Source organism: Ovis aries, chromosome 6, assembly GCF_016772045.2.
Source record: "Ovis aries strain OAR_USU_Benz2616 breed Rambouillet chromosome 6, ARS-UI_Ramb_v3.0, whole genome shotgun sequence".
NCBI lineage: Eukaryota > Metazoa > Chordata > Mammalia > Artiodactyla > Bovidae > Ovis > Ovis aries.
In genome coordinates, this window is record NC_056059.1 from 117767365 (window position 1) to 117787051 (window position 19687).

The 19687-nt window shown below is 58.5% G+C and overlaps 1 protein-coding gene across 2 annotated transcripts in view; it reads right to left on the minus strand.

Moving 5' to 3' along the window:
• Positions 1 to 9327, minus strand: part of UVSSA (UV stimulated scaffold protein A) — a 32789-nt gene extending 23462 nt beyond the window's left edge. The window contains exons 1-7 of one of the 2 annotated variants that reach the window (XM_027971328.3): positions 9293 to 9327; positions 8369 to 8468; positions 7043 to 7373; positions 6292 to 6412; positions 5173 to 5469; positions 4335 to 4447; positions 3855 to 3983 (exon numbers count right to left, since the gene is read on the minus strand). In XM_027971328.3, the coding sequence (XP_027827129.2) occupies positions 3855 to 3983; positions 4335 to 4447; positions 5173 to 5469; positions 6292 to 6412; positions 7043 to 7373; positions 8369 to 8466 (1089 nt within the window). In that variant the 5' untranslated portion in view covers positions 8467 to 8468; positions 9293 to 9327. The other variant, XM_027971327.3, reaches the window with a different exon arrangement.
• Between the last annotated feature and the right edge of the window lie 10360 nt (positions 9328 to 19687).

The following is a 19687-nucleotide window of genomic DNA, read 5'->3' on the forward strand; positions in this document are numbered from 1 at the left end:
GATGCCCAGGCCCCGGGACTGAACCCTCAGGGCCCCAGGGAGGCAGAGGATGCCCCAGGCCTTCCTCTCATTCCACACAAATTGATTCTCACCCAGTTAAAAGGATTTAGAAAAATGAGGCTCTGAAATCATAATTAAGCAAGCAACGAAAGTGCTAAAATATACGACATAATCCGATTACAGAAGCATGGGAGCGGGCTGCTAACTGCTCGAGAAGGATGGGAAGGGCCACCTCCCAGACCTGCCCGCCCAAGGCCTGCCCACGGTAGAGCTGGACCATTAAACACATTCTGTGCCATCTAATTAACTTGGGGCGCCACTGCCATTACTTTTCACCCAAGAAATCACTTTTGTTCAGTTTTATGCGTGTATGTTTCCCTTTAAAAAAAAAAAAATGATGTAAGGCCCCGTCAGACAAGTGAGCGCCAAGCTGCATCTGTCTCCTCAGCTTGATGGCAGCGCACTTAAAGCCCATTCTATCTTATAAACCAAAAATTAACCGTGCTCAGCTGTGAGGGTCGTCATCACAGCTGCTATTTATATGCTAATACCCTCCCTGGACCGCGTGCAAATTGCCCAGCTAGGCCAATATCTCATGCGCATCTCCGCTGCCTGGACGCACCTTGGCAGGTGTGGGCCTGCTGCGGGCGGGTGGTGACCATCACTAGCCTCGAGTGGGCGCGGGGCGCTGCCGCCCTCCTGCATGGAGGGGCCTGGAGCCACCAGCCCCTCTCTCACCAGCTCCCGCCGCTCCAGCACTGAGGCCAGCCAGCTGGGATGTGCGAGGCTGCCACCGCCCCATCAGGCCCACCAGGTGCCAGGCCACCATTTCCAGGCAGAGGCAACAGCTTCCTGAGTCTGTCCTGCGTCCAGACGGGCAGCCCATGCTCCTGGGACCCCACCTGGGGCCTGATGCGGGCTGGCTGGCCTCACCCAGCCCAGCCTCTGGGCGAGATCGCGTGCTCACCATGCACTTGGCCTTAACAAGAAGATCCATGCAACTCCCCCAGACTCAGCCTTCCCATCTCTAAAACAGGGTTAAGGATGGAATCGACCTCACAGGGCTGACTCTGGAATTAAGGAAACCACCTGTGAAAGTATTCAGGCGAGAGCAGCCACCCTGGAGAGCGCTGGGGACCTGGGCTGTAGGGCAGGGATGGCCCAGGGCCTTCGGGGGCGGGGGGCTGCCCCCATAGCAGCCAACGTGTTCCCAGTCCTCGCGAGAACACGGGCAGCCCCTGCCCCAGCTGCCGCACAGCGGCCTCTGGCGCGAGAGTGATGGAGAGAGCAGTCCCCAGGAAGGCTCACTGGCCCGGCCAGGCCCAAGCCCCTCACGGCAGCTGATTCAGCTCCCTGCCTCCCTGGGGCCGCGGCGCAGTCAGCACTTCACCCCGAGGCTCTCTGCTCAGGAAGCCGGCACCGAGCGGCATCCAGCCCAGCACACCTGGCCACTAACAGAAGTCACGCGGGATCTGGGCCCTTGCAACGAGTGGGAGCGTGTGGGGGTTAAACGCGAGGCTGCCGGCAGACTGGCAACAGGAGAAGGGGAGCACTGTGGGGGCGCTCCAGCGGCTGCAGCGAGGAGCCCGGGGCTGAGAAAGCACCTGCTCTGCAGAGAGTCTGCACAGACTGATGCAGAGAATCATTGCTTTCTGTCTTACTGGGGGGGAGGGGATTAATATTTTATGAATCATACAATACAAAGTAAGTGATGATCACAGCTACATAATTAAACAACAGGCAATTTGAAAGTTTCCCAAGGATTTTATCAGCATAACAGATGTAGCAGCCACGGATTATTAGGCCTGTTCTCCAGCAACAGGGCTGGAAACTAAATTTACCAAACTATGCTCCACATCGACCTAGCTAAGACCGATCTCTACCCGCTTCCACACAGAGCTGGGACAGACACACCGTAAAACAAAAAGTTACACACGTTTAAGCTGGCTTAAATCCTCTTTAAAGGCAGAACACCTACATCGAAAGGAAAAGAACACGGCAACACAGGCTAAAGCAGGGAGCCTGGCCAGAGAGCCCAGCCAGGCGGCGGGGCAGAGGTGCCGCACACACGGCGCCTCCACAGTGGGAGCAGCAGGACCTCAGGCCTGCCCGTCTCCTGCGGTGTTAGGGTCCCAAGCACTGAACTGCACACTCCCAGCTCAGCCTGCTAGCGGAGACACCAGGCAGAGACCGAAGCTGCAGCCGTCTCACGGGAAGACGACCAGGCAAAGACGCCGGTCTGTGTCGTCACCGCGGCCGCGCAGAGCCGCGCAGACACCGCAGAGCCGCGCAGACACCGCAGCGGGGCTGTTCTGGGAGCCGGGCTGCCTGAGCAGGCGCTGCCTCTCAGCTGCAGGCCCAGTCACTCCACCCGCAGGTCCGTGGCCGGAGAACGGACAAGCACGTGCTCAAGGGCTCCAAGCCTCTAAGCTGGGGCTTAGAGGAGACAGGGCAGCCCCGCTGCCTCCTGCTGAAGCCACCACGCAGACCCACGCCCCCTGGCCCGACTGGACCCCCCGAACACCCCTTGCATCCTCAGTCTCCTCTCTGCAGAGGGCCCCCTCTGACCTGACCACGTGCCTCCCAGGCCTTGGGGCTGCCCGGCTGCGGCCAATGACCTGCTGACGCTCAAGCTGGGTCAGGCCCAGGGGCCACTCAGGGCTGGCTCCCTGCAGCTGGCCTCTCCAAGCGGCCCTCAAGGGAGCCGCGGCAGGACACCCGGAAGGCTCTGCTGCCGGTCCTGGGCCTGGAGTCCTGCAGGGCAGGCTGGTCCCGGGCTACAAGGAGCAGGCATGCTGCTGGGGCCCCCTCATGGATCTCCCCAAAGCCCTGGCTGCCTCCAGCCCAGCAAACCTAGGAGCCACCGGGACGGGTCACCCAGCCCCACCAGCACAGCAACCGAGAGATGGCCTTTGCATAAGATGGGCCGGGCTGAGCCGGCCGTGAAGGGGCGCATGGGGCTGACCCCCAATCCCCACAGCACGGGCCGCTCTCGGGCCTGACCCCCCACCCCGACGCCACACCCAGGCTCTGCTGAGGCTCAGACAGGGACGCACACACAGGACCAACTGCTCTCCTGTGCCCAGAAAGCACCCTCTCTCACTGTGAAACAAGCATCGAGGTCACAACCCCCAGAACTGACTGACTTCTCACTGAGCTGCGTACTCAGCAAAGCCCTGTAAAGAGGCGGCCTCCGGAGCAGCCCGTGACCGGGTCCGCGCGCCCGCCCGCCGCAGAAGGGCGAGAGCGCCCCCTGCCGGCCCCCGAGGGCCGCGCGGCGCGGGGCGGAAGGCGGAGGGCGGCCTGAGCTCAGAGGCAAGGACGAGGGTGCGGCAGGCTCCGGGCGGGGCCGCTCTCCATTCTAAGTCCGGGGTCCTAAACCTGACCTTGTCCTCAGCAAAGAACGGCGCCTGCCCACCCCAGGCCCCCTCGAAAAACGGGAGGGGGCAGGGCCCGTCACCCCACACCCACCGCGTCTCCTCCAGGTGGCAGAGCTCCCTTCTAATCACTAAGGCAGTCAGCTGCAGATCCCCTCCCCCAACACACACACACACACACACACACACACACGCGCGCGTGCACACACACGCGCGTGCACACACACACACACCCTGCAGCTGTGGCTCCCCTCAACCCAGCGCCCCCGTCGCCTCCGTGTCCTCCTGCCCGAACCCTGGCCCAGCCGCGCCGCCTGCGGGCAGGGCCTGGCCACGGTCTCTGGCACTCAGACGAGTCTGCTCCTCTCTGGCACTCAGACGACTCTGCTCCCGGCGAGGAGACACTAAGACCCACAGGGCTGAGCTCGGATGGGGGATGGCCCCTGGCTATCCTCACAGCCAGCTGGGGGCACTCACCTCCCCGCTGCGGCCCTCCTCGGGCACGATGTCCAGCTCCCGGGACTTCTTCAAGGCCGCTTCCAGCTCGGTCTTCAGGTAGATGGCACCCTCCAAGTGCCCACCGTGTGTCCCCGCGCGGGTGAACAGCTGCGAGGACAGGACAGCACCTCCTAGGCCAGGCACTCACTCTCCCCTACGGCCAGCACTGCACCCGCTGTCAGCCCATGCGGCCCATCTGGACCCAGGGGCCCGCCCTGACCCAGGTGCACGCCCAGAGCCGGGAGCACGCCCAGAGCCGGGAGCACGCCCAGACCCCGGAGCCCGCCCAGAGCCCGCCCAGAGCCGGGAGCACGCCCTGACCCCGGAGCCCGCCCTGACCCCGGAGCCCGCCCAGACCCCGGAGCCCGCCCAGACCCCGGAGCCCGCCCTGACCCCAGAGCCCGCCCTGACCCCAGAGCCCGCCCAGACCCAGGGGCCAGCCCGCATCCAGGAACACACCTGGACCCAGGAGCATGCAGCCGGCAGGAGCTTGTTCTGGATGAGCCTGAGCGCATCCTGGGCCGCACGGATGACGGCCGAGTTGTCCTCGCTCTCACGCACCCTCAGGCTGTCTGCAGCAAATGCATGGACGGTCAACGGAGGGACTGCCACCCAGGCAGGTCACGGGGTATCCCAGACTGGACCACCCGCCAGCCACTCATCACCCGGCACCCAAACCTGCCAGCCAAGGAGACTCTGTCTTGTGGCTTTTGCCACAGCAGGTTCAGCCTAACTCCAACGGCCCTCTCCAGGCCATGAAGTCAGGGGACGCCCCCCCTGCCCAACGGCCACACTGCCCTCAGGATGGAGGCCCCACCCGCCCCTCAGCCCAGGGTCCTCCCTGTGAGCTCTGCCACCCCAGCAAGCCTCAGCCAGCACCCCCTCCAGCGTGACCCCTGTGTTGAGCCCTTGGTGCTTCCTTGCAGGGCAGAAGGTCCCGCTGTGGCTGCAGAGGCTGGGTGGCCTCCAGCCTCAGCCTCACCCCACCTGAGGGGCCCGAGCCAGGTGGGGTGGGACAGTCAGTGCCCCTCACCCACGGAAGCTGGAATGCAGGAACCCACGGCGCCAGCGTGGGCACGGCCCATGTTGTCACAAACATGGCAAAAAAACGGTTTCTCTCGATTCCTCCTCCCAGCTGCCCTCTGGCCCATGGAGCGCCCTGCACGTCAGAGGACTGGCACCCTGTGCCCTACACGCCGGAGTGCCTTCCCATGCTCACCTCACAGCCCAGAGGCCGGAGCACCGGAAGTGTCCCAGGGCCTGTGGCCGAGGTGGCCTGGCGTGGGGGCAGCCCTACCTGAGGACAGCTCCACGTCCAGCGTGTACTGCCGGGAGCCCAGCCCATGGTGCCGCACGAACCCCTCTGGGTCGCTGTCCTCCTCCTCCGAGGGTGGACCTCCCGCGCCCGCGGCTCCCGGGCGGCCTGAGCAGGCAGGCAGGCTCTTGCTGCAACAGGGCTGTTCCTCGTCCCCGTCACCCTTCTCGGGCACAGGGCACCAGGTAGACCCGGGGACCAGGTCGAGGTCGAAGGGCAGCAGCAGTCGGAAGCAGCTCTCCAGCTCGGTGAGGCAGCCCCGGATCTCCGCGGACATCTCTGGGAGAATGGGACGCGGCTCGATGGACCCCGGCGGGAGTGGCGTCCAGGAGGGGACAGAGCGCACCCCGCCCCCTCCCCCACAGGCCGGCGGGTGCCCTGCTCCGGAGACCACTCCAGGACGTTCGGGGCGACACCCTCAGCCGTGCCCGGCGAGAGCCTGCCTGGACGGCACTCCAGCCGCTCGCCGCCGAGCTCAGCTCTGCCCCACCAGCCCACTCTGGCTGTGGCTGCCCGCGGAATCTCCCAGCTCTGTGGCCTTCCCAACGCCAGGCTTCTGGAAGGGCCTTCGACCTGCTGCCCTTCAAGCTGCTCCCACCCTGGGTGCCGCCCACAGGGAGGTCGGGCAGAGAGATTTGGGGAGCAGACTGGCAAGACTGCAGTTGAGGGGTGTCAGGGTCAGATGGACGGCGACGCTCAGGCCACCATGGGACGCGCGTCTGCAGCGTGGCCGCTGGGGCCGCAGGAGAGGGTGGGCGGCCTGCAGGGGCCCTCCCCCACCCTCGACTTGAACCAGCTCTGTCCACCCTGTCTACCCACCTGCCCCCAAACCCCCAGCGAACCTCAGCCGGCGCCTCCTCCAGCGCGACCCCTAGGCCCATGGCCCTGGTGGTCCCTTGCAGGGTGCCAGGTGCCCGGGGATCTAGGTCTTCCTGCGGCTACGGGGCCAGATGACCTCCAGCCTCCTCCTCACCCCCCGCCCCCACCACACTCCCAGAGCACGCCCTGTGACAGGGGTGCAGTGCTGGGCAAGGACCTGAGCTCTGCCTGGGAAGGAGCAGCAGGCTGGCTCGGGGTGGCGCCCCACTCCCCACAGCTCACCTTCCATCTCCCGCGCTGCCCACTGGGACCTCTCCTTGTAGATTCTGTCCAAGTGCTTCTGTCTCTCTTCTGCTCGCTTTCTTTCTGCCAGAGTGCGAGCGTCCACGTCCTGGAAGTCTACCTGAGAAGTTTAGGTAAAGGTCAGGTCCAGCTACAAAAAATCTAACGAAAACGTGACTTGCAACCAGGCCTAACAGCAGGCGCAGCAGCGCAGCTCTGCTCAGGAGCTACAGGCCAAAGCGCTGTGGCCTCAGGCTCACGCGTGCTGCTTTAACACGCAAGGCAACACCCTCGACGGGAACACTAAACCCCCAGAATGAACACAGCCGCCGGCGCCTCCTAGTCAAGTCAGGTCAAAAGGCTTCTAGCCACACACACGCCGCAGTGGGAAGGGAGGCTGCTGGCCAGACCCAGAGGCCTGAGGACGCTCGAGGGGACCCCAGGGGGCAGCGGGAAGGGCAGCAGCCACAGGCCTGGAGTGGGTGGGGAGGGAGGGGCAGTAACCGGTCCTAGCAGGTGTCGGCCACCCAGACTGGCTGGGCCCAAGCGCAGAGCCTGGCAGAGAAACGAGCTGTGTCTGAGCAGATGGCTCTCACGCTCCTGTTCACCTTGTGGAAACCAGGGCCAAAGGCTCAGCCCCACCTACACGTGGGGACGAGCTGAGGCCCTTCCCTCACAGCTGCTCCTCCGGCTCCAGGCCACCCCCTGCCCAGACCGCACGGGCCGGTGGTGCAGTGCAAGGCCTGCCCACCTGTTTGCTGTGCTTTAGGAAGTGGAAGCCCAGGGCCAGCTTCTTATAGGCCGCACCGTACTTCTCATTCCAGCCATGGACGGCCCGGGTGGCCGCTTGCCTCAGCCTCTGCGCCACCTCCCTGGGGGGCGGCAGGGGCCGCTCATGGTCAGTACCCAGCGTGAGCTCCAGGAACTCCTGGAAGTTGGAAATGACCAGTGTCCTGAACTGGTGAGACCTGGCGAAGAGCTGGCCCAGGACCTGGAAGGCGGACAGGCGGATCTCTGCATGCTCCTGGCTCAGCTGGGCCATCAGCAGGTGGTAGGCATGGCCAAGCAGCTCTTCCGAAGACCTGGAGACACAGCCGCAGTGGCAGGGACGCGGGCACTTCCAGAGCCATTTGCCCTTCCCCCAGGGCAGACCAGCACTGCCCACGTGCCAACCCTGGCCCTGCCCATTGCCGGATAGCCCACAAGGCGAGCTTTTAACTACTTTCATGAAGACAAACAGAAAAAAACATTCCCTGACACAAGGAAACGCTGTGAAGCTCAGGGTCAGGGCGCACGGTTTCACGGGACCCAGCCAGGCGCTGTCATTTATTCGGGGGCTGACCGCCCATCCACAGCCGGGTGCCTGGGAGCCTGAAGGACTCTTGGCCCGCCCAGCTAGCAGCGGTGCAGAGACCCCACCCCAAGGGGAGACCACCCCCAGCCCCCTGGAAAGCTCTGTAGCCTTCTGGGAGCTACCCCAGGAGGCGTGCACACCGCAACCCCTCTCTCGTTCCTCTTCCCAGCTACCCTCACGCTCCCCACCCTGCATGCCCTGCTCTTTGGGGGTTTTCGGGGAATGCAACAAAGCCTGGCCTGAGTCACCGTTTTTAACCAAAGTGTAAATTCTTGTCACTGAAACGATCATGTAAGTTCTGTTCTGTGAACATAAGGCAAGGATCACCAGCAGAGTTCCTCGCTTCTGCTGCTGGTGCTGAGAGGCTCTTGGGTGAGAGCAGTGTCCAAAGACAGGACAAGAGTCCACCCATGTGACCTCTAACCTTCCTCCCACACGTGTTCCAACACTGAGTAACCCTTCAATCGTACACGTGCGCTCAAGGTTAGGCATCCACACAGAGAACTGAACAGACCTGTTCTTCCTAAGGCTGCACACCCCTGCCTCGAACTGCTGCCCCAGAACAGGACCGAGCACTGCAGGGCCCTGGGGAGATGTCCTGGGGAGATGTCCTGGGGGGTGTTCCTTTGCTGGTTCTTCCCCAGCAGGGAAGCTGACCCCAGGGTAGCCCCACATTCTCCTAGGGTTGGCACAGACTTGCTGAGACAGAGCCTTAAGACATACTTGCAAATTTTCTTCAGTTGCTTCATTTTCTCAGGGTTCAATTGGGGCTCTCCTGAAGTTGTGAGCTCTTCAACCAACTCTGAAAGTTTCTGATCCATATCTAGAAACAGGAAACGCAGAGACGCTAAACGACCACCTAGTATTTCACAGCTCTGGGTTTTATTAGATGTCGCTGGGTTCCACTGTGTGTCAGGCACAGGGTATCGGCACAACGCTGAGGGGGTCCTTGAGACCTGGCCTCTGTGACATGACCCCCTGATACTGAAACAATTCAAGGTGAGATTCCGGGCCGGGTCAACAAGACATTTTTGATGGTAATTAGCAAAAGGGCAACAAGAGACCGGGGCTCTGCAGGTCTACAATCCGAGAGCCACGGAGCACGCAGTCACGCTCGGCGGGAAGGCAAGGACCAGAACGGCTGAATTACACTCAAGCTAGCTTTCCCGCAGGACTGCAGGCGCACCTCTTTCCTCGCCAGCTCGACCATCCCTCCGAAAGCCACAGGGTGGCCTCTAGACCCGCAGGGCGAGCTGCTGCATCTCGACCTGCTCGCGGGCAGCCGCCCGAGGCGGGTATGGAGGGGGCCGGGGGGCCGCGCCGCAGGGGGAGGGCCGGCGTCGGGGGCAGCGAGGACGCCCGGCGCTCCGCCGCGTCTCCCACCAGCAGTAACGTCTGCCGTCGCCGACGCTGGGCCGCCGGGGCGGGCCCGCCCTCCGGGGCAGAGCCCCAGCGCCCCGCCGCCCTCGGGCCAGTCAGGGCCGACGAGCCCCGGCCCTGAAGTCCGCGGCGCGGCCGGACCGAAGAGGGCGGCGTCCAGCGCAGGGCGCGCCGGGGGCACCACGGGGCGGGGGACGGAGGAGGCGCCCCCGAGAGAAGGCTGCGCTCCGACCCCGGCCCGCCAGGCCGCCCCTCAGCTCCACCTACCGCGCTCCCTGCCGCTCGCCTCAGCCCACCCTTCCGGCGAAGGGCCCGCCCCCCGTCACGTGCCCCGGATCGCGACAGTCATTGGCCCGCCCCAGCCCGGCGGCGCGCGGGGAAGGTCGCAGCGGCCGAAGCCCCGTCTAACCCGCTTGGCGGCAGCTCTCTGCTTAGCCCGCCCCTTCCGGCGCAGGCCCCGCCCCCTCCTGTCACGTGACCCCCAGCGTGGCGAGCAGTGGCCCGCCTGGACCCCGAGGCGTGGACGTGCGGTCAGAGCCGAGACCTGCGCGGTGACGCAGGCGCGCTCCCGGCCGAAGGCGCGCGCGCGGGGGAAGGGGAGGGGGGCGGGTCTGACGACGCGCGAGAAAGAAGGAGGCGGGCGGGCGCGGCAAGGCCTTAAAGGGACCGTGTGCTCGTGGGCTGGGCCGGGCCCGACTGCGGGTGCGCGCTCGGCTTTCCGGCGTCGGCCCGGAAGCGTGGCGGCTCCGCGCGCCGGGCCGCCTGGTGGGCGCGCTTCTCCCTGCCGGCGCTGCCCAGAGGGCTCCCCGGGCCGGGTCCTGGGCGGACGCGCCAGCCGTCCCCGAGAGGTGGTGCCCCCGCTGGCAGCGCCCTCCCCGGTCCGTGGGCGGCGCGGGGAGGCCGGCCCGGGGGACCCTCCCCGGAAGACCCGCCCGGGCTCGTGTGCCAGCCGCCCGCCGGCCGCACGTCCCGGGGCCGGGACCGGCGCGGGGCCGGGCGCAGGTCCTCCCGAGGCCGCGGCGGGGACGCCCCCAGGCCTGGCGGCTCCGGCGTGCTCGGACGCCCGCCGTGGCCGGGCCCTCGGGAGGCTCCGCGGGCCCGCGGCGCCCGCACGGACCGGCGAACGGCAGCTGGGCCGTGTGCGGGGGCCTGGGTCGGGCAGAAGGGGCCGACGGCGCCGCAGGCCAGCCGGCCCAGCGCCTCCGCGGGCGGCGGTGCCCGACGCGCCGGGCTCCCGTCTCGGGACGGAGAACAGGGCGCCGCTTGGGCCGTGTGGTAGCGCTGACACAGAAGGCCCAGAAGAGGGGACCCCGAGCGGAGGGAGGAGCGGGGGCCCGGGATCGGAGCGGGGGGTGGTTGCCCAGCCTCGTCTCCGTGTTGAAATGTCGAGCTGTATCTTTGGAAAGGGTGCTCTTGTGGTACGTGAATTACATCTTAATAAATAGCTGTTAAGAAAGGGGGGCGGGAAGGAACGAAAAACGAGACAAAACGAATTAAGAAGCGAAAGAAGAAATGAGCGCCGGCCTCCCTGCGCAGGCCCCCGCCTCTGGTCTCCCTTCTGTGGCTACAGGGTGTTTCCCTTGCGAGGAGGACCCCCTCTCTCCAGGTCCCCTCCCCGGACTCGCCTCCACGGCCCTGGCCGCCCAGCTCCTGGAGACCTGAGTCTGCCCCACCGCCCGCTCGTCTCAGCTGATGGAGGCTCCTCTGTCCTTCCAAGCGCTTGGGCCAATGACCCAGGAGGCCCCCTGGACCCCTCTTCCTTTCCCACAGCCCAGATGTCCGGACAGCCCCACCTTCAGGGGGAATTCAGAATCTGCGTACTTGGTCGCCCTGCGGCCACCGCCAGGTCCCTGCCGCATACCCTCAGCCGGTCAGCGCAGTCACCTCTACCCTCCTGCCCCCTAGAGACCATTCACCTCGCAGCAGCCAGGGGGCCCCCTAGAAGCTGAAGTCAGATCGTGTGATCCCCTCGCCCCTTCAGTGGCTCCCGGCCCAGGGTGAAGCCAGAACCTTTAACAGACCACGGGGCCTTCCGGGTCTGTCTGTGCGGCTCACCCAGCCACCTCCTTCCTGCTCTCCCTGCCCCTGCAGCCGGCAGGGCTTCCGGAAGCCACCCCATGCCTTCAAGGCTATGCATCCTGCCTGGCATGTCTTGCTTCAGCCTCTCACCTCCCTTGGTGTAACAGGACTGCCCTGGCCCAGCCCCCACCTGCGCTTTCTTTCTGGCTGTGTTGGGTTCTGGCTGTGTTGGGTCCTGGTGGACACATGGGTCTTTCTCTGGTTGCAGTTCACAGCTTCTCATCATCGTGGAGCACAGGCTCCGGGTGTGCAGGCTTCAGTACTTGTGGCTCCCAGGCTCTAAACACAGCTCGGTACTGGGGACACACCGCTGTATTGCTCTGCGGCCTGTGGAACCCTCTGGCCCAGGGATCAAACCTGTGTCTCCTGCACTCGCAGGCAGATGCTCTACTACAGAGCCACCAGGGAAGCCGCCCTGCCTGCCTGTCCTGGACTTGGTCCACTTTGTCCCACAGTGCTTGTAACCTCACACAGCCTTGTAATCTCATCCGTGGTCCACGGGAGAAGGGATGGCAGCCACTTCAGTATTCTTGCCTTGAGAACCCCATGAAAAGGCAAAATGATAACATACCAAAAGAGGAACTCCCCAGGTCATTAGGTGCCCAACACGCTCCTGGAGATCAGTGGAGTAATAACTCCAGAAAGAATGAAGGGATGGAGCCAAAGCAAAAACAATACCCAGCTGTGGATGTGACTGGTGATAAAAGCAAGATCCGATGCTGTAAAGAGCAATGTTGCATTGGAGCCTGGAATGTCAGGTCCATGAGTCACAGCAAATTGGAAGTGGTCAAACAAGGGATGGCAAGGGTGAATGTCGACATTCTAGGAATCAGCAAACTAAAATGGACTGGAATGGGTGAATTTAACTCAGATGACCATTATATCTACTACTGCAGGCAGGAATCCCTCAGAAGAAATGGAGTAGCCATCATGGTCAACAGAAGAGTCCGAAATGCAGTACTTGGATGCAATCTCAAAAACGGCAGAATGATCTCTGTTCGTCTCCAAGGCAAACCATTCAATATCACAGTTATCCAAGTCTATGCCCCAACCAGTAATGCTGAAGAAGCTGAAGTTGAACGGTTTTATGAAGACCTACAAGACCTTTTAGAACTAACACCCCAAAAAGATGTCCTTTTCATTATAGGGGACTGGAATGCAAAAGTAGGAAGTCAGGAAACACCTGGAGTAACAGGCAAATTTGGCCTTGGAATGCGGAATGAAGCAGGGCAAAGACTAATAGAGTTTTGCCAAGAAAATGCACTGGTCATAGCAAACACCCTCTTCCAACAACACAAGAGAAGACTCTACACATGGACATCACCAGATGGTCAACACCGAAATCAGATTGATTATATTCTCTGCAGCAAAAGATGGAGAAGCTCTATACAGTCAACAAACACAAGACCAGGAGCTGACTGTGGCTCAGATCATGAACACCTTATTACCAAATTCAGACTCAAATCGAAGAAGGTAGGGAAAACCGCTAGACCATTCTGGTATGACCTCAATCAAATCCCTTATGATTATACAGTGGAAGTGAGAAATAGATTTAAGGGCCTAGATCTGATAGATAGAGTGCCTGATGAACTATGGAATGAGGTTCGTGACATTGTACAGGAGACAGGGATCAAGACCATCTCCATGGGAAAGAAATGCAAAAAAGCAAAATGGTTGTCTGGAGAGGCCTTACAAATAGCTGTGAAAAGAAGAGAGGCGAAAAGCAAAGGAGACAAGGAAAGATATAAGCATCTGAATGCAGAGTTCTAAAGAATAGCAAGAAGAGATAAGAAAGCCTTCAGCGATCAATGCAAAGAAATAGAGGAAAACAACAGAATGGGAAAGACTAGAGATCTCTTCAAGAAAATCAGAGATACCAAGGGAACATTTCCTGCAAAGATGGGCTCGATAAAGGACAGAAATGGTCTGGACCTAACAGAAGCAGAAGATATTAAGAAGAGGTGGCAAGAATACACAGAAGAACTGTACAAAAAGGATCTTCACGACCCGGATAATCACGATGATGTGATCACTCATCTAGAGCCAGACATCCTGGAATGTGAAGTCAAGTAGGCCTTAGAAAGCATCCCTATGAACAAAGCTAGTGGAGGTGATGGAATTCCAGTGGAGCTGTTTCAAATCCTGAAAGATGATGTTGTGAAAGTGCTGCACTCAATATGCCAGCAAATTTGGAAAACTCAGCAGTGGCCACAGGACTGGAAAAGGTCAGTTTTCACTCCAATTCCAAAGAAAGGCAATGCAAGATAATGTTCAAAACTTCACAATTGCACTCATCTCACATGCTAGTAAAGTAATGCTCAAAATTCTCCAAGCCAGGCTTCAGCAATACGTGAACTGTGAACTCCCTGATGTTCAAGCTGGTTTTAGAAAAGGCAGAGGAACCAGAGATCAAATTGCCAACATCCCCTGGATCATTGAAAAAGCAAGAGAGTTCCAGAAAAACATCTATTTCTGCTTTATTGACTATGCCAAGGTCTTTGACTGTGTGGATCACAATAAACTGTGGAAAATTCTGAAAGAGATGGGAATACCAGACCACCTAACCTGCCTCTTGAGAAATCTGTATGCAGGTCAGGAAGCAACAGTTAGAAGTGGACATGGAACAACAGACTGGTTCCAAATAGGAAAAGGAGTACGTCAAGGCTGTATATTGTCACCCTGCTTATTTAACTTCTGTGCAGAGTTCATCATGAGAAAGGCTGGACTGGAAGAAACACAAGCTGGAATCAAGATTGCCAGGAGAAATATCAATAACCTCAGATATGTAGATGACACCACCGTTATGGCAGAAAGTGAAGAGGAGCCAAAAGCCTCTTGATGAAAGTGAAAGAGGAGAGTGAAAAAGTTGGCTTAAAGCTCAACATTCAGAAAACGAAGATCATGGCATCCAGTCCCATCACTCCATGGAAAGTAGATGGGGAAACAGTAGAAACAGTGTCAGACTTTATTTTTTGGGGGCTCCAAAATCACTGCAGATGGTGACTGCAGCCATGAAATTAAAAGACGCTTACTCCTTGGAAGCAAAGTTATGACCAACCTAGACAGCATATTCAAAAGCAGAGACATTACTTTGCCAACAAAGGTCTGTCTAGTCAAGGCTATGGTTTTTCCTGTGGTCATGTATGGATGTGAGAGTTGGACTGTGAAGAAGGCTGGGTGCCGAAGAATTGATGCTTTTGAACTGTGGTGTTGGAGAAGACTCTTGAGAGTCCCTTGGACTGCAAGGAGATCAGCCCTGGGATTTCTTTGGAAGGAATGATGCTAAAGCTGAAACTCCAGTACTTTGGCCACCTCATGAGAAGAGTTGACTCATTGGGAAAGACTCTGATGCTGGGAGGGATTGGGGGCAGGAGGAGAAGGGGACGACTGAGGATGAGATGGCTGGATGGCATCATGGACTGGATGGACGTGAGTCTGAGTGAACTCCGGGAGTTGGTGATGGACAGGGAGGCCTGGCGTGCTGCGATTCATGGGGTCGCAAAGAGTCGGACACAACTGAGCGACTGAACTGAACTGAACTGAAGGTTTTGGGGGCGTTTACTCTCCTGTTCTCGGGAGGTATGCTCCATGAGAACAGGGATCTTTGTCTTGTGCTGGTGACGGAATGAAACACCAACAGTGCAGAGTGGTTTGAATCTTTATATTTTAACACTTGCTTCTTACAGCTGCTTTATTTTATATCCCTTGCACAACAACCTACAGGGCAAGCTGCCAAGCACTGTGATTCAGAGACTATACAGGGCGCAGGCGCAGGGCGAGATAACCTTTACCTGGACTTATTTCCTGCAGCTAAGACTTTGTTTTGGGGAACTTCCTTATCAACTTGGAATCCGTTTTGTCCCTGGGTCTGTTCCTTTTGAGGAATCAGAGAAACATCCTTGTGTGCAAGAAATCTTCTTTTCCCACGGGAACAGAGGATTCTTAGCTGAACATCTAGTTTGCAGGAATGTTCAGCCCTGGTTGAGAGTCTCGTTAGCAAGCACTTCTCAACCTTCCTTAAACCTAGTTCCCTACACTGGGCAGAACATCTCGTTTGCAGGAATGTTCAGCCCTGGCTGAGAGTCTCGTTGGCAAGCACTTTCCCACCTTCCTTATCCCTCGTTCCCTGCAGTTTTGTTTCATGATGTCAGGCACAGAGTAGGTGCTCAATACTTGTTGAATCAACAAGAACAAGGAAGCACCTTACAGGCAGTTGGAGAGAAAAGGGACGTTACAAAGAGAAGAGAGCCGCAAATTTCTTGGCCAAAACAACACAAGCTGCAAGGCAATGAAAAAAAAGCCCTGCAGCAGTAAAAGAAAAAACGCCGTCAACCTGGAATCGTGCGTGCAGCGGAGCGCGCCCCAGACTAACGAGGGTGGGATGGAGCCGCTGCAGACAAAAGCTGAGGGGATTCGTCACCAGCAGTTTTACGGTTTAAGAAATGTTACAGAACTTCTTCAGAAGTAAATTAGAATTTAACAACTAATATTTGGAAAATTTCCACATATTTGGAAATTAGCCATCAGACATCTAAATAGTCCATGCTGCTGCTGCTGCTAAGTCACTTCAGTCGTGTCCGACTCTGTGCGACCCCACAGACGGCAGCCCACCAGGCTCCTCCATCCCTGGGATTCTCCAGGCAAGAACACTGGAGTGGGTTGCCATTGCTTTCTCCAACAGTCCATGGGTCACGTAAAAAATCACAAGGGAAACTAAAATATTTTTAACTGCATGAAAATTAAAACATTAAAATGTAGGAATGTTTATGTTAGAAATAAAAGGTTCCACAGCAGTAGTCTTCCCCTTAAGAAGCTAGAAAAAGAATAATCAAATCCAAAATAGACTTTATTTTCTTGGGCTCCAAACACAGTGTGGATGGTGACCACAGCCATGAAATTAAAAGACGCTTGTTCTTTGAGAAAGCTGTGACAAACCTAGACAGAGTATTAAAAACCAGAGGCGATCACTTTGCGAACAAAGGTCCCTCTAGTCAAAGCTATGGCTTTTCCAGCAGTCATGTATGGGTGTGAGAGTTGGACCATAAAGAAGACTGAGCACCAAAGAATGGATGCTTTTGAACTGTGGTGTTGGGGAAGACTCTCGAGAGTCCCTTGGACTGCAAGGAGATCCAACCAGTCCATCCTAAAGGAGATCAGTCCTGAATATTCATTGGAAGGACTGATGCTAAATCCGAAGCTCCAATACTTTGCCCACCTGATGCAAAGAGCTGACTCACTGGAAAAGACCCTGATGCTGGGAAAGATTGAAGGCGGGAGGAGAAGGGGACGACAGAGGATGAGATGGTTGGATGGCATCACTTACTCAATGGACATGAGTTTGATCAAACTCCAAGAGACTGCGAAGGGCAGGCTGCGTGCTGCAGTCCACGGGGCTGCAAAGAGTCGGACACGACTGCGCGACTGAACAACAAACAAACTAAGCAGGAGGAAGGAGACAATTAAGAGCGGAAATCAATTGAAAACAGTCAAACAATGGGAGGAAAAAATCCGAAATGTGCGTTGTGAGGTCTATAAAATTGAAATTCTGATTGATAGAAAGCGGACTGCGGCTGAACGGATCAAGGAGCAGTTAAGGAGAGACGAGTGACCCGGAAGGAAGAGGGAGGGCAGCACCTCGAGACGTGTCCTGCCGGCGTCACAGATAGTGGAGCACAGTGCAGGTGCCAGGCTCAGGGAAGCCCCAAGCAGACCAAATCCAGCAGCTCAGAAAAAACGACACCCCACGTGGGATTCATCCAGGAAGGCAAGTTTTGTTTAACCATTCAAAGAATGTAATTCTCCGTATCAACAAAATAAAGAAGAAAAATCACATGGTAATTTCCTTAGACAAAAAAAAAAAAGAACATTTGACAAAATTCATCAATTCACGATGATACTCAGGAGACTCCCTCAACCTGATAAGGAACACCCAGGGAAACCCGCAGAAACAGCAAACTTCTTAACAGTGAAAGGTGACACTTTCTGCCCAAGAATGGAGACAAGGCCACGATGTGCCCCCTCCTGCTGTAACCATGAGCTGGAGGCGCTGGCTGGTACAAGAAGGAAAGGAAAAGAGACACAAGACATGGACATTGGGAAGAAAGAAGTAAACTGTCTCTATTTACAGATGATACAATTGTGTACATAGAATAGGTCTTAAAATTCACCAGGGAGTAAGACTAGTGAGGGACTTTAGCAAGGTCACAGGCTACATGGTCTACATACAAAATCACTGTGTCTGTTACCACGTTGGAACTCCTGGAAAGGGAAATTTAAAGATTAAGCAAACAATAGCATTACAAATCTTGAGGTAATTAGGGTAAATAAAATATGTCCAAGGAATGTACGCTAAAAACTGAAAAATGTGAGTGAGGAAGATCGAGGAAATCTGAGTGAGTGGTGAGACACGTGTCGTGGACGGCAAGACTCAGAACTGTTGACTTTGAGTTCTGTTATGGACTAAATCAGGCCCCCCTCCCTCAAACAGTAATCTCCCTCCCTCTCTGTTTGGAGGCAGTTGAGTGAGGTCACCAGGGTGCGAGGGTGGGACCCCGATGCTGTAGGACCGGCGTCCTCCTGAGTGGACAGGGGGAGCAGGTGCTGGACAGGGCCTCCCCAGGATCCAGCTGCCGGCACCTTGTTCCCGGACCTGTGGCCTCCGGGGTCACAGGAATATCCCCACATCTCAAGTAGACAGAGGCCGTCCTCAAGTTGGTCTAGAGATTCTACGCAATTCCAGTTTAAACCCCACAGACTGGTTTTTTCCCGGAAGACCCTTATGAGCTGATTCTAAAACGAAATCTAAAAAACCTAGAAAATGAGTCAACAAAAGGGGCCCACACCCCCTGGTTTCAAGGTTTCTGGGGCACCTGGACACAACAACTCTACTTCCAGGCGTCTACCCAGGAGGAATGAAGACATGTCCGGAGTCATGGGTATCAGCCGTCCTGGGTACCAACTGTCCTGGGAACCGCCTGCATGTCTGTGGCAGGCAGACAGCCAGGCTGGGTGTGTGTGGAAAAGCAGGGCTGCAGGAACCATGAGTGTTTCTGGGTGGGACTTAGACCCAGAGCTCAGTCTGTGATTCGTTTTGAGTGGCGGTGAAACTCAACCTCAGTCGTGAAGACAGGCGCGGCAGCTGCGCGGGGCAAGTAGAGTCTGGGGGGGCCGGGGTGCTGGCCACCTGGGCCTGCTAGCTGAGGTGTCGACTCAGGACCCACGCTCCCACACATGCCACGCTCACAGCTGAACAAGCCCATGGCCAGCAGCGCACCCGGCACGCATGGGCGGTGGGCGCCGAGCCTGACGAGGGTGTGGGGCCCACGCTGGCCAGCTGCCTGCCTAGCAAACGCGGACACACAACCAGCGACCCCACATCCTCCCGCAGAGCACAAGCGCACACTCAGCAAACGTCGTGCCCGAGAATGCTCATGGCCGGTTTACCTGGAAGCGACCGATGTCGACCGGTGTGCAGACAGGAAGTCACTCTCACGCACCAGTGGGCACCACGGGCAGCGAAAAGGGTGAGCTGCCCTGCCTGTGGGTGGGCCACCAGGGCTCCGACAGTGGGGCTCTGTGTGCACCATGCCTGAGTGGCCTGGCAGAGCCACTCTTACCAAGAAACAGGGTTGCCCAGGACACTGGCCTGGGAAGGTCTTGGGGACAGCCCAGAGGGCTGGACTGGCTTGCAGGCCACGTGCACAGACGCGTGGCCGAAATCCATCTCCTCCACGTGCTCTTAAGATCTACTTCCATAGAGAGCAAAGAGCAAGAAAGCAGGCAGAGATGGGGGCGAGGCCAGCAGAGACCCCCACTGTCCCCCTCCCTGGGTATGGATGGCAGCAAAGAACCCATCAGCCCACTACAGCTCTCCCCAAGTGCCTGCACAGCAGCGAGCCCACGCGTGTGCCAGACCTGACGGGTGGTGTGTGGGCGCAGGGCCCGGGGAGACCCCACTTAAATAGTGCTCTATCCTTGGCTGGTCCCAACTAAGCAGAGCACAGTCACATCCTGGAGGCCACGCTCCCCTTGGGACGTGGGCCCAGGGCACAGAGGTCAGTGTGGACAGCTGGCAAGGAAGCAGAGAGCCAGACCGAGGCTTGAAGCTAGAGTAGCCAGCACCAGCAAGGAGCCCAGGCGGGCTGAGGGCCAGGGCAGTGCCGTGGCGAGTCCAGAAAGGAGGCGGCCAGGGAACATGGCGGAGAACAGGCTGAGGAGGCAGTCAGCAGAGGCCACGGAGCCCACCCTGGTCCTCACAGGAGGCGTCTGCAGGACGGCAGGGATGGAGTGAGTGGACCAGAGCTCGCCCGGGCTGGGCACTGGGGACTTGGTGGGCCAGGCGGCCCAGGCAGCGCGCCCTGCCTTCACCAGGCCAGGGTGGCCTCAGCTGCTTCCAAGCCCTCTTTGGCCACCGTGACAGAAACTGTGCCGACTAAGAAAAGGAATTTGTCCAAGGGAGCTGGGCACTCCTGGACTGCGGGGGCCAGAGTGGTGGGCAGAGGGGCCCACGTGGCCCCTGAGTTCTAACCCTAACCGCCCGAGGCACCATTCCTGCTGACGGTCAGCAGGCAGGGATGCACACCC